Source organism: Macaca nemestrina, chromosome 7, assembly GCF_043159975.1.
Source record: "Macaca nemestrina isolate mMacNem1 chromosome 7, mMacNem.hap1, whole genome shotgun sequence".
Classification (NCBI taxonomy): Eukaryota; Metazoa; Chordata; class Mammalia; order Primates; family Cercopithecidae; genus Macaca; species Macaca nemestrina.
Window position 1 is genome coordinate 16,916,954 of NC_092131.1, and position 14,263 is coordinate 16,931,216.

The following is a 14,263-nucleotide window of genomic DNA, read 5'->3' on the forward strand; positions in this document are numbered from 1 at the left end:
GACTCCGTTTTTTGTTTTACTTAATAAGGAAATATTGTAGAAGCAGTCATTATGTAGACCAGGCTTGTGTTTTTCCTCAGAGACGGAAAGTACTCAAGTAATTTTTAAATTAGGACAATTCAGGTACATCATGAAGCCACTCTTCCTCATCATGTTGTATTCAGGTCCTACACTAGTTTAAGATAGAGATTGAAGTGCTGATTATGGAGCATAGAAAAGAAAGGAGAGAATTGAAGGAAAAAGTAAGGATAAAGGATGACATTTCTAAAGGGGCAGGCAGCAAGGTGGAGGTAACAGATGGGTGAGGCTGTGAGAATATATGATGGTAAGATGTCAGAAAAAAAGAGATCAGGAAAAGGGCAGATCCAGCCCAGAGCAGAAACAAGACCTGCCAGGTGAAGGGAGATGGTTCAAGGGTAGGAATCTTAGGGAGACTGAATGAAAAATGTATGAGAACAAGGAGGGAAAGAAACCTTTGGCAATAGGGGATTGGGGAGCAGGGCGGCAGTACAATGGAGAGGAAGGGGAACGAGGTGCAGTCAAGTAGGCACTCAAACTGAGGTAGCAGAACAGACACTTGGACTTCTTTTGGTAGAATTCTTGATACGGTAACAGGCTTTAAGATGATTTTTGTGGGATATAAGATAAGACATTTTCATACAAGAAACTATTGGACCCAGGAATACGCTGCAGAGAAAGACCTTTGAAATTTATGATTTAGGACAATTAGTTTATAATATAAAAATGATGGTAGAAATCATCATAAATATGAGTAAGAAACAAAATGAATAGCTCCAGTGAGTAAGCTAGAAAGTCCAGTGTAGTGGTGCAATCTCGGCTCACTGAAGCCTCCACCTTCCCAGGCTCAGGTGATCCTCTCATGTCAACCTCCCGAGGATCTGGGACCACAGGCGTGTGCCACCACACCCAGCTAATTTTTGTATTTTTTATAGAGATGAGGTTTTGCCATGTTGCCTAGGTTGATGTTGAACTAGACTCAAGCAATCTGCCCGCCTCAGCCTCCCAAATTGTTGCATTACAGGTGTGAGCCACTGTGCTTGTCCAAAAATCCAGTTTTTAATTTATGTGAAACTTGCTCATTGTCAAACACAGAAGTAATATAACAATCAATATTGGATATAACTGTAATTGATACGGAATGAGAGTAATACAGCAAATGAAATCTCGGTTAATCTTCTCCTAATCTTATTACCCTAAAAAGATACAAATAAATATAACGCAAAGCCAGCAATGTTAATCTTGATAAAGCTACTAACATTGGGTTTCACAGGAAGAGGCAAAAATGGATGTTTACTTGCGAGTGATAAGCTGACGCAGATAGTAAATTATTTGTTCCTAAAATATTTTCCAAAGAGGTTGTTTTTAAGGAAAAAGCATCTCCTGGTTGTTAGATGCATATAATGCTCCAAGTCAATGTCTGTTCAATATAAGCTCTAGACATTTTCTTTTCTGTCTTGTAGAACACTGAGACTCTTAGAGGAAAATTGCCTAGTACTTTTGTGTTTTGTTTTGTTGTGTTGTGTTGTGTTGTGTTGATACAGGGTCTCACTCCGTTGCCCAGGCTGGAGTGAGTGGCATGATCACAGCTCACCATAGCCTCAACCTACTAGGCTGAGGTGATCCTCCCACCTCAGCCTCCTGAGTAGCTGGGACAACAGACATGCACCACCACACCTGGCTAATTTTTGTATTTTTTGTAGAGACAGGGTTTTGCCATGCTGCCCAGGCTAGTTTCAAACTCCTGAGCGCAAGTGATCCTCCCATCTTGGCTTCCCAAAGTGCTGGAATTACAGGCATGGGCCACCCGCGCTTGTCCCTTTTTGGCTCCATTTTTTAAAAAATAGAGACGTAGGGTCTAAACATAGACATAGGGTCTCACTTGCTGGAATGCTATCATAGGTCGCTGTGGCCTCAAACACCCTGAGCTGAAGTGATCCTGCTGCCTCTGCTTCCCAAGTAGCTCTAGGACTGCATGTGTGCCACCACACCCAGGTAATTTTTTTTTTTTTTTTTTTGAGGCGGAGTTTTGCTCTTGTTGCCCAGACTGAAGTGCAGTGGCACTATCTTGGCTCACTGCAACCTCCGCCTTCCGGGTTCAAGTGATTCTCCTGCCTCAGCCTCCCAAGTAGCTGGGATTACAGGCATGTGCCACCACGTCTGGCTAATTTTGTATTTTTAGTAGAGTCAGGGTTTCTATATGTTGGTCAGACTGGTCTCGAACTCTCGACCTCAGGTGATCCGTCCACCTTGGCCTCCCAAAATGTTGGGATTACAGGCGGGAGTCACTGCTCCCAACCCAGCTAATTTTAAAAATTTTTTGTAGAGATGGGTCTCACTGTGTTGCCCAGGCTGGTCTTGAACTCCTGGATTTAAGTGACCTTCCTGCCTCAGCCTTCCAAAATACTAGGGTTACAGGCAAGAGCCACTGTGCCTGCCCCTTCGTGTTTTTCTATATATAATTTTGATTTCCATTTTAAGAGATTATTAAGAACTTTCTCATATTCTTAGCATTGAGGAAAGCAATGTTTCTAAGTTTAGAAACATTTAATTCAGGCTGACATAACTGAAAACATGAAACAGAATTTGTGCAGATCAAGCACCTTTTATATGAGTTGGATAGATTTATTTGTTATATAGCTGAAGTGTTTTGCTATAGAACTTACAAAGAAGTAAGTTTTATAAATGCAAAGTAAAACAGAGGGATCTATAAATGTTACTTAATTGAGTTTCCTTGCTTATTTAGAACTAAAGTTTGAGCCTAGTGCAGTGGCTCACACCTGTAATCCCAGCTACTCTGGAGGCTGAGGTGGGAGGATGGCTTTAACCCAGAAGTTTGAAGTTGCAGTGAGCTAGGACCATGCCACTGCACTCCAGCCTGAGTGACAGAGTGAGACCCTATCTCAAAAAAAAAACAAAAACAAACAAACTAAAGTTTGAGTAAAATTAACCTATGATCTTCAACCTTTATGTTTAAGAGCCTGTTGGCCGGGCGCGGTGGCTCAAGCCTGTAATCCCAGCACTTTGGGAGGCCGAGGCGGGTGGATCACGACGTCAGGAGATCGAGACTATCCTGGCTAACATGGTGAAACCCCGTCTCTACTAAAAATACAAAAAAAACTAGCCGGGCGTGGTGGCGGGCGCCTGTAGTCTCAGCTACTTGGGAAGGCTGAGGCGGGAGAATGGCGTGAACCCGGGAGGCGGAGCTTGCAGTGAGCCGAGATCACGCCACTGCACTCCAGCCTGGGAGACACAGCGAGACTCCGTCTCAAAAAAAAAAAAAAAAAAAAAAAAGAGCCTGTTAATCAGCAATTCTTTATGAATTTCCTATTTTATACATTTTCCTATTTTATACATGATGTGCTGCATAAATACCTGATAAATACATAAAAAGTGAATAACAGAGTTGTCTTTTTATACCTATATAACAGAATATATAGGTATATAAAGACAAATAGGAAGTACCTAGAAAATATCAGTCATGTATAGGTAAGTACAATGTAAACATAGGTATTATAGGATGAAACACAAGGAAATGACCAGGGGATCCGGTTAGTCAGGAAATTCTTCTGAAGCCATTAGGAAGTGATGGACAAGAATTGGCTGCAAAGGCACCTGAAGGTCATCTAGAGTGAGAGTGAAATAGGAAGAATAGAGACTTGAAGAAGCACTAGTCAAGAGGGAGGCCCTAAAGAAACTGACCCAACGAGGTAGACCCTGTGCACAAGGAGAACAAAGAAGTAGGTTGGAGACATCGAGGGAACGCAGCAGATAAAAGAATTTCCATTTGCCCTGACCAGTCACCAAGAGCCATCACAGGATCCTGAGGAGGGAAATGCCTTTAAAAAAAGAAAAAAAAGGTAGACAAGAAAGACTGTCTTAATTCATTTTTTGTAAATTATTTTAAAATTTATATTTCTTTCTTTTTGCAGTTGGGGATTATATATCGTGACATTAAGCTTGAGAATATTCTGCTTGATTCTAATGGCCATGTAGTGCTGACAGATTTTGGTCTGAGTAAGGAGTTTGTGGCTGATGAAGTGAGTATGATATTTTAATTTGAATTTAGTAATAACAGAATGTAAACAAGGATGAAAACTGTAGAATAAACATTTAGTAGAAAACTGCCATATGAATTCTGAACTTTCCTGCAGGTTTGTCCATGAAAACTGTAGAGATTTTTAGTTTAAAATTAATATGGAGCCGTCCTGTTAAAATCGCGGTAAACCATGATGGATATATCAGAATTTCTATTTATTTTTTTAAAAAAAAAGGCACTATGCATTTAACTTTCCCCATAAAATATATAAAATATGACTGAAAAATTAAATAACTCTTTTGGCCCTTCAGGAGAATTATGGCTTTGATAGTGGCCAATAAAGAATCATAAAGCAAAGTACACACTGTTTACATTGTGATAACAAAGTAGGACATGCTATGAAGGCCCTTTGAATTTGCTTGACAAGAATGACAGATCTACTAGCCCCAATTTTTAAATAATATTGCTGGTTTTTGCTCAACATGAATTAAAATGTGGTGGCTAATGTGCAGATTTTACATTTGGAGGACTTTAATTTTCAGTATTAATTAGAATTTGTTTAATATTTCAAATGCATTTAATGACACTTAAAATTGTACATCTATTAGTTGTAATTAAATACTGTTTATATAATGGTTGTAATATAAGTTACATTTATTTCTGTACTACTAGTTATTCAAGATAACTAAGTAAATTTGAATGTCAATTTCATTTCTATCCAGGAAATTGCTGGTATAGAATATGGAATCATAGTAAAATGTTTGTAGTGAAGGACTTTGTTATTATAAAATACATCATTCTTAGATTCCAAATTAGGTATATCTATTTCTGATGGGTTTTTGGAGTATTGCTTAAGCAATCCTAGGTGAGTGAGATAAGTGCTGAAATTATAAAACTTCCAGGTCCTAATTTTTTAATCACTTCTATATTCATTCAGTTTACTTATACAATGAATATTTACTGATCACCTCTACTATGCTGGGTACTGAACAATACAATAATAAGTGAAGTGGAAATGATCTCTACCTTCATGAAGCTGTAGTTATTACAGTAAATTGATCATCTTTGATACAAATATCATAGTTATAAAATAGATGAATTTTGAGGCGTTTACTTCTAAATTTGATTTTTAAAACTTTTTATGCCTTTGTAAAAATTTTAGTGGCGACTTCGGCAAATTGTAGCAGATTAAATCTGTTTACTGTTGCCTCCTTAATACATCCCACAAGAATAAAAGGAAAGGGATAAGATAGACATGCACTCAAAAGGGAAAAGAGAAAATAGCAACTACCTTTTAGAAGATGGATGACAGTAACATGGGAAGCCTAAAAGCAGGCTGTCTGTACTTCTGACCCCCTAAAAAGGTTCAAGAATTGGAGGCAGCAGGTATCCCTCGAAGTAGGAATGCAGGTGATGCAGGACCCAGGAGGACTGATTGTAAGTCTGTGTAAGAAACAGGTAACCCCTTGATTCTATCTCTGCCCCTGTTGACATAAGCAGCTGTGCCTTCCTCACCCTAAGGGAAGACCGAAAAGGTCTGTGCATTCAGGGATAATGGGCACAGCTAAGGATGAGGATACCATACAGAAAATGACAGGTATGGTGAAAATGGACACATTGAACTGTGCAAACTCTCTTGGCCGCTTTCTACCACTTTACTCTGAGCACAGTGGCTTCCCAAGCAGGAGTTTGGAGGAGTTTTCTCTGAGAAACCAAGAACAAAAACTCTGTAGATGTCATCAGTAGTTTTGCCACTGAACTGGCCCAGCCAGATCTCTCTGCAGAGAAGCCTAGGGCTTGGCAAGCCCACCCTGTGTCACAGAAGCATGTTTGTGATGATGTCACAATTAAAAAAAATAATTTTGTAACTGTATTTCACTATAATTAATTTCCTCTATAATGCTATCTATTTTTAAATATTATTTTGAGAAGGGGTCCACAGGCTTCAACAGACTGCCCAAGGGGTAAATGTGTAAAACTCCCCCTGCATAGAGAGATTTGATTATCACTTTTATTTGCTCATTCCATTGATATTTGTTGAGGGCTTTCTATGTGCTAGATCAGCAGTCCCCAGCTTTTTTGGCACGAGGGACTGGTTTCTGGGAGACAGTTTTCCCAAAGACCAGGATGGGGGTATGGTTATGGGATGATTCAAGCACATTACATTTATCATTAGATTCTCATAAAGAATGTGCAGCCTAGATCCCTTGCATGCACACTTCACAATAAGGTTGGCACTCCTAGGAGAATCTAATGCCACCACTGATCTGACAGGAGGCAGAGCTCAGGTGGCAATGCTTGTCTGCTGCTCACCTCCTGCTGTGCGCTCTGGTTCCTAACAGGCCGCTGACCGGTACTGGTCCATGGCCTGGGGGCCCATGTGCTAGATGGTAGGCTAGGTTCTGGTAGTATACTCATGAAAAGAATCACTTAATGAATCCTCCGTTTATAGTTATGTGTGGCAGATCATTTGGCAATAGATAGAGACAGACTTTGGCCCTGGGGAACAGCAAAATATTAGGACCCAAAAGTAAACAAACAAACAAAAATCAAAGTTGACCAGAGTTGCTAGGTCTTAATACAGTAATAAGCATTAGTCAGAAATGCTGTGTGACTGAATCAGCCAGGTCACTCTTCACAGGAGAAGAGTTTTCTGCTAGTCGTGTCAGCAACCACCTTTCAAGGGGATGATGGGGATCCAGTCAAATACCATCATCTTTGAGCACTTAGTGGTTTGGGTGCAAAAATGAAATAGTACAGTTCAAGCTGAAGTAGAGGAGTAATTAATAGGTGCCCTTATTTACTGAATACAGCCTCGCTCTAGGTTATGTTAATAGTTTAACATTACTATTAAGCTGTAAGGGTTGCATATCTCTTTGATCCTTAGACTGCTTGCTCATTCTCTCTCTTAGCCCTAGAGGACATACTATCATGCTCGACTTCACGTTTAACTCTCAGTGCTCAGGTAGGAATTTTCCTTTGCTGAGTCCTCTGAAACTTGATCATTGTCCTTTGCTCTTCTGATTCCACCCAGCACCTGTTTAGGAAGTTTCTTTATCTAGACCCTTTGTACCTTAAAAATATTCCCATGAAACCATTTCTGTTTTGATTAGCTCACATTCCTTTTTGGTTTCACATATCAGCCCCAACTGATATCAAAATATCATATTTTTTGGTACAAGGTTCTTTCTGCCCCATCCCTACTCTGCCTCCTTGGTTTCCAGGTTAAATGTGTATCTTTATAATATGGTTTGGCTGTGTCCCCACCCAAATCTCATCTTGAATTCCCATATGTTGTGGGAGGGACCTGGTGGGAGGTAATTGAATCATGGGGGCAAGTTTTTCCCATGCTATTCTTGTGGTAGTGATTAAGTCTCACGAGACCTGATGGTTTTAAAAATGGAGTTTCCCTGCAACAAGTTCTTTCTCTCTCTTTGCCTGCTGCCATCCATGTAAGACATGACTTGCTCCTTCTTGCCTTCTACCATGATTATGAGACCTCCCCCATCCACATGGAACTGTAAGTCCATTAAACCTCTTTCTTTTATAAATTGCCTAGTCTCGGATATATCTTTATCAGCAGTATGAGAACAGACTAATACAGTAAATTGGTACCATGGGTGGGGTGCTGCTGAAAAGATACCTGAAAATGTGGAAGCGACTTTGGAACTGGGTAACAGGCAGATGTTGGTACAGTTTGGAGGGCTCAGAAGAAGACAGGAAAATGCGGGAAAGTTTGGAACTTCCCAGAGCCTTGTTGAATGGTTTTGACCGAAATACTGATAATGATATGGACAATGAAACAGCCTGAGGTGGTCTCACATGGAGATGAGGAACTTGTTGGGAAGTGGAACGAAAGTAACTCTTGTAATGTTTTAGCAAAGAGACTGGTGGCATTTTGCCCCTGCCCTAGAGATTTGTGGAACTTTGAACTTGAGAGAGGTGATTTAGGGTATCTAAGCAGCAAAACATTCAAGAGGTGACTTGGGTATTCAGTTTTAAAAGGGAAACAGAGCATAAAAGTTTGGAAAATTTGTAGCCTGACAATGCAGTAGAAAAGAAAATCTTGTTTTCTGAGGAGAAATTCAAGCCAGCTGCAGAAATTTACGTAAGTAAGAAGGAGCTGGATGTTAATCACCATAACAATGGGGAAAATGGCTCCAGGGCATGCCAGAGACCTTTGCGGCAGCCCCTCCCATCATAGGCCTGGAGGTTTAGGAGGAAAGAATGGTTTTGTGGGCCGGGGACAGGGCCCCTCTGCTGTGTGCAGTCTAGCAACTTGGTGCCATGCTTCCCAGCTGCTACAACCGTGACTAAAAAGAGCCAAGGTACAGCTCAGGCTGTTGCTTCAGAGGATGGAAGCCCCAGGCCTTGGCAGCTTCCAAGTGATGGTGAGCCTATGGGTGCACAGAAGTCAAGAATTGAGGTTTGGGAACCTCCACCTAGATTTCAAAGGATATGTGGAAACACCTGGATGCCCAGGCAGAAGTTTGCTGCAGGAATGGAGCCCTCATGGAAATCCTTTGCTGGGGCAGTGCAAAAGCGAAATGTGAAGTCCGATCCCCCACACAGAATTCCTCCTGGGGCACTGCGTAGTGGAGCTGTGAGAAGAGGGCCACCGTCCTTTAAACCTCAGTGTCAGGCCTCTGAGTCCAAGCTAAGCCATCATATCCCCAGCAACCTGCACATATACATCCAGATGGCCTGAAGCAACTGAAGATCCACAGAAGTGAAAATAGCTTAACTGATGACATTCCACCATTGTGATTTGTTTCTGCCCCACCCTAACAGATCAGTGTACTTTGTAATTTCCCCCACCCTTAAGAAGGTTCTTTATAATCTCCCCCACCCTTAAGAAGTTTCTTTTTAATTCTCCCCACCCTTGAGAATGTACTTGGTGAGCTTCACCCCCTGCCCCCAAAACATTGCTCTTAACTTCACTGCCTATGCCAAAACCTGTGAGAACCAATGATAATCCCACTGCCCTTTGCTGACTCCTTTTTCGGACTCAGCCCGCCTGCACCCAGGTGAAATAAATAGCCATGTTGCTCACACAAAGCCTGTTTGGTGATCTCTTCACATGGACACGTGAAACACTCAGAATGGTAGATCCACCGACAGCTTGCCCTGTGCACCTGGAAAAGCCACAGACACTCAACGCGGTGAAAGCAGCCAGGAGGGGGACTATACCCTGCAAAGCCACAGGGTGGAGCTGCCCAAGGCCATGGGAGCCTACCTCTTGCATCAGCGTGACCTGGATGTGAGATATGGAGTCAAAGAAGATCATTTTGGAGCTTTAAGATTTGACTTCCCTGCTGGATTTTGGACTTGTGTGGGGCCTGTAGCCCCTTTGTTTTGGCCAATTTCTCCCGTTTGGAATGGCTGTATTTAACCAATGCCTGTACTCCTGTTGTATCTAAGAAGTAATAACTTGCTTTTGATTTTAGAGGCTTGTAGGTGGAAGGGACTTGCCTTGTCTCAGATGAGACTTTAGACTACGGACTTTTGAGTTAATGCTGAAATGAGTTAAGACTTTGGGGGACTGATGGTAAGGCATGATGGGCTTTGAAATGTGAGGACATGAGATTTGGGAGGGGCCAGGGGACGAATGATATGGTTTGGCTGTGTCCCCACCCAAATCTCATCTTGAATTCCTGCATGTTGCGGGAGGGACCTGGTGGGAGGTAATTGAATCATGGAGGCACATTTTTCCCATGCTGTTCTCATGATAGTGAATAAGTCTTACGAGATCTGGCCATTTTAAAAACAGGAGTTTTCTTGCACAAGTTTTCTCTCTCTTTACCTGCTGCCATCCATGTAAGATGTGACTTGCTCCTCCTTTCCTTCCACCATGATTGCAAGACCTCCCCAGCCATGTGGAACTGTGAGTCTGTTAAACCTCTTTGTTTTGTGAATTGCCCAGTCTTGGATATGTCTTTATCAGCAGCGTGAGAATGTACTGATACACTCTGTCTGCCTTCTCTTCTCTTTAACCTCTTCCTCTTTGACCATTTCTGTTACTGTTTAAGCATACATAGTCTTTCTGTCTTAAAATTTTAAAAATGGGGAGATGAATGGACTGATAAATAAAAAGGAAAAAATATCTCAGAATACCATATTCCCATCTAGCTATTGTCTCATTGTTCTCCTTTGTCAGTATTTGTCTTTATTTACTCACATGTCCCTTACTGCCTTATCAATTCCAATTCTGCTTGTACCCCCTTGCCCCCCACCCCACTGCCATCTACTGAGGCTGTTCTTGCCAATGTTACCATTGACGTGCATATTAATACTTTTTAGTTACCTTACTTGACTGCCTGGTAGTATTGAAGTGGAAATCACCTCTCAGCTTGGCTCTGTGACACAACACCCACCTGACTTTCCTTGTCTCTCTCACTGCCTTTTGTAGGCTTTTCCTCTTCTACCTGAGGATTCCCCTCAGCTCAGTCCTAGGTACTCATCTCTTTTTATGCTGTACTCTTCTTACATGCTGCTTATTCCCAGCCTTCTCTTGGCCAACCTTCTCTTCTGGGCTCAAGACCCAAGTATGTGAATGTTGTATCTCCACTTGACTCTTTCACAGGCTCCTCAAACTAAACATTTTCAAAACGGAAGTAATCTTCCACCAAAATCTGCTTCTCTGTCAGTATATCACAATTTTATATTATAAATTCTGGCCTCATTTGGTCTGGGAAATATATTTAATCTTCAGGAATTTGCTTTTTATGTATGTTTGATGTTTCTGCTCATGATATTATACTTATCTCTGTATATATATAAGTAATTCAAAAAATCTTGGAGTACCTACCATTGCCAGGTATTGCACTAGACCCTAGAAATATAATGGTGAACATAACAAATTCCTTAACCTCCTAAGCCTGTATTCTAGAGATATTTGTCAAATATTCATATAATTATTTATGGGTTTTTTGTTTCTGTGTTTTTTTGTTTGTTTGTTTTTTGTTTTTTTTTTAAGATGGGGTCTTGGTCTGTCACCCAGGGTGGCAAGATCTTGACTCACTGCAACCTCTGCCTCCTGGGGTCAAGCCATCCTTCCACCTCAGACTCCCAAGTAGCTGGGACTCCAGGCGCACGCCACTATGCTGAACTAATTTTTGTATTTTTTTAGAGACTGGGTTTCACCATGTTGCCCAGGTTGGTCTTGAACTGATCTCAAACAATCTGCCTGCCTTGCTTATCCAAAGTGCTGGGATTATAGGCATGAGCCACCATGCCCAGCCCATATAATTATTTATAGATAATGGTTTGCAGCCTAGATTACATACAGGTTAAAGTAAATTTATTTTAGAAACTTTAAACATATTTTATGATAATGAAAATTTGCTATTTTTACTGTTCTGTTCTCAACCAGAAAATTTGATCAGGCTCTTGAGATTCTGAAAATAACAAAACATTTCTAATGTGCAGGCTAATATATATCTTCCATAGAATTTTTTTGGTAGTACAGTTTTACAAACATTTGTTGAGTTCTAACTTCAAATCAGAGAATTTGGTAGTTATTGGATATTTTATTTTACTTATTTATTTATTTATTATTATTATTATTATTTTTTTGAGATGGAATCTCGCTCTGTCCCCAGGCTGGAGTGCAGTGGCCGGATCTCAGCTCACTGCAAGCTCCGCCTTCTGGGTTTACGCCATTCTCCTGCCTCAGCCTCCCGAGTAGCTGGGACCACAGGCGCCCACCACCTCGCCCGGCTAGTTTTTTGTATTTTTTTTTTTAGTAGAGACGGGGTTTCACCGTGTTAGCCAGGATAGTCTCGATCTCCTGACCTCGTGATCCACCCATCTTGGCCTCCCAAAGTGCTGGGATTACAGGCTTGAGCCACCGCACCTGGCCGGATATTTGATTTTAATGTTGATGACTTTAAATACAGTTAAAAAAAAGTGTTAGTAAAGTGATGATAGCTTCAAAATTATGTCTGTTCATATTTATAAGCAAATAATGTCAGAAAGGACATATTCATGTTTATGCTTAAATATGGTGTATGCATTCTGTTTTTATAATTTAACGGTGAGCGTTTGAAAATTTTCAAAACAGATCATTAACATGAATCCCCAGGTAGATAAATACAACCATAAGGTTTAGTTAAGAAAAATAATGTGTTGACCGAACAGTACAGAGTATCTGTACTTAGAGGGAAAAGCCTCTGGATTTACGACTATTTTTCTCTTTCCAGAAGTAGAAAAATCTAACCTTGCTCAATTCAGATAATGTTATTTATTGATTAATTCTTTGAGCAATGTAAGAGGCATTTTAGTTAGGGGGATATTTTTCTGGTTCTCTATTTCCTAGCTTTGGGACATGAGGCAAGTCACTTAGTCGTTAACCTCTCTGAGTCTTAATTTCATCATCTGTAAAATAATATTTATCATACCTAATTTATAAGATTGTCATACACAATGAATTAACGCTTGTGAAAGTACATTTTAAAGTGTAAAGCTCTATATCTGTTCTATTTGTGAGAAGTACTGTTTACATTTCAGATTACTGTGAGCAAAATTAAAATATGCCATTGAGAATTTAAAATTATTCTCTTTATTTTCTTACATGCAAGAAAGTTTTAAATTATATCTTTCTCTAATAAATGCCTAGCTAATCATGCCACTTTCAAGTTTCTGCTCTTTTAATGTGTGTATCTCAAGATGTGTGGGTAAGGGTCGGGTTCCATAAAGAGCTTGTTTGCATTGAGAATCAGATAACCTAACCCTAAACCAGCTTTTTAGTTACCTCTGTCTCCCTTCCTGATTGATTTGTATTGACATGTAGTCATGGTTTTTTTTATTTGCATGTGTCCTGAAAATCTATTTGGTCTCTGGTAATAAGCCCTATCAGTCATTTGCCAACATCAGTGACTCTAAGATAATTTAGTTATTTCAAGGTAAACATTGAGCTGGAGGTGTTGGGAAGATAGGAAACCTAGAAACCAAAGTGTTACCCTGTTGCCTCAGTTCTTCCTCTCCTAAAACACTGTTACACAATATTCAGATGCTAACACATTAGCTTGAGCCATTCATTAGTGAGATTTTTTTTTTTCCCCCAGATATCTGAGCGGACCTTTGATTCCCCTCCAAAGGATTGGGGGTAAACAGGGATTGCCTGCCAACTGTCTGCTTCACAGATCCCTTTATAATTATTCTTATGGCAGAAATTTTTGACTGTAGTGAAGTTTATTCATAATATGATTTTTTTAAAGGTAGATTCAATGTGAGTAACAACACAGAACAACAGGGACAACTTTTGAAATGAGATTATTTTCACAGAAACTTCCAAGTATTATATATTCCATTTGTTCAAATAATGTTAAATATGTATTTTTAGGCCGGGCGCGGTGGCTCACGCCTGTAATCCCTGCACTTTGGGAGGCCGAGGCGGGCGGATCACGAGGTCAGTAGATCGAGACCATCCTGGCTAACACGGTGAAACCCCGTCTCTACTAAAATACAAAAAATTAGCCGGGCGCGGTGGCGGGCGCCTGTAGTCCCAGCTACTCCGGAGGCTGAGGCAGGAGAATGGCGCGAACCCGGGAGGCGGAGCTTGCAGTCAGCCGAGATGGTGCCACTGCACTCCAGCCTGGGCAACAGAGTGAAGACTCCGCCTCAAAAAAAAAAAAATGTATTTTTAAATTTACTTGATGACTATATTTAGCAGTCACAGTTTATTTTTATCTATTTTCTAAGAAAGAATTAAAATTATTCAAAACTATGCTGAATGTCAGGGACTTTAAAGCCCATAAGGGAATTTAGCAAAAGATATCCTAGAATAATAAGAATGTGCATAAGTGTGAATAATAAATGTTTATATTTTCCAAATTCCTCTTTAAAATGTTATGCTATAAAACACAATAAAAATAGAAAATGATATAACTGAGTTTATGTGCCCACTATTCACATTTTCAGTTATGGAAATTTTACAATTTTTTTCCATTGATTCCGTGAATATTGATTGAATATCTCCTGTGATCCAGGCACTGTTCTGTCTCAGTGTTGAGATCTTGTAATGAATGAGCAAAGTGGACGCAAATTCTTCCTTTACACAGGGAGGCAGACAGTAACAAATAAGTATTTCTGTAGTATGTTAAATAGTGGTAAGTTGCAAGACAAGTATAGTAGGAAACAGGAATAGGGAATAGGGTGAGAAGAGGCTACACTTTGAAATCAGGTGGTCAGGAAAGGCCTCACCAA

General features: G+C 40.4%; 1 protein-coding gene across 6 annotated transcripts in view; it reads left to right on the forward strand.

The window, feature by feature from the left end:
* Window positions 1–14,263, forward strand: part of LOC105467554 (ribosomal protein S6 kinase A5) — a 206,819-nt gene that overhangs the window by 123,016 nt on the left and 69,540 nt on the right. For all 6 annotated transcript variants that reach the window (XM_071099715.1, XM_024788436.2, XM_011717240.2 and 3 more), the window contains one exon: window positions 3,951–4,058. In XM_071099715.1, coding sequence (XP_070955816.1) covers window positions 3,951–4,058 — 108 coding nt within the window. The remainder of the gene's footprint in view (window positions 1–3,950; window positions 4,059–14,263) is intronic.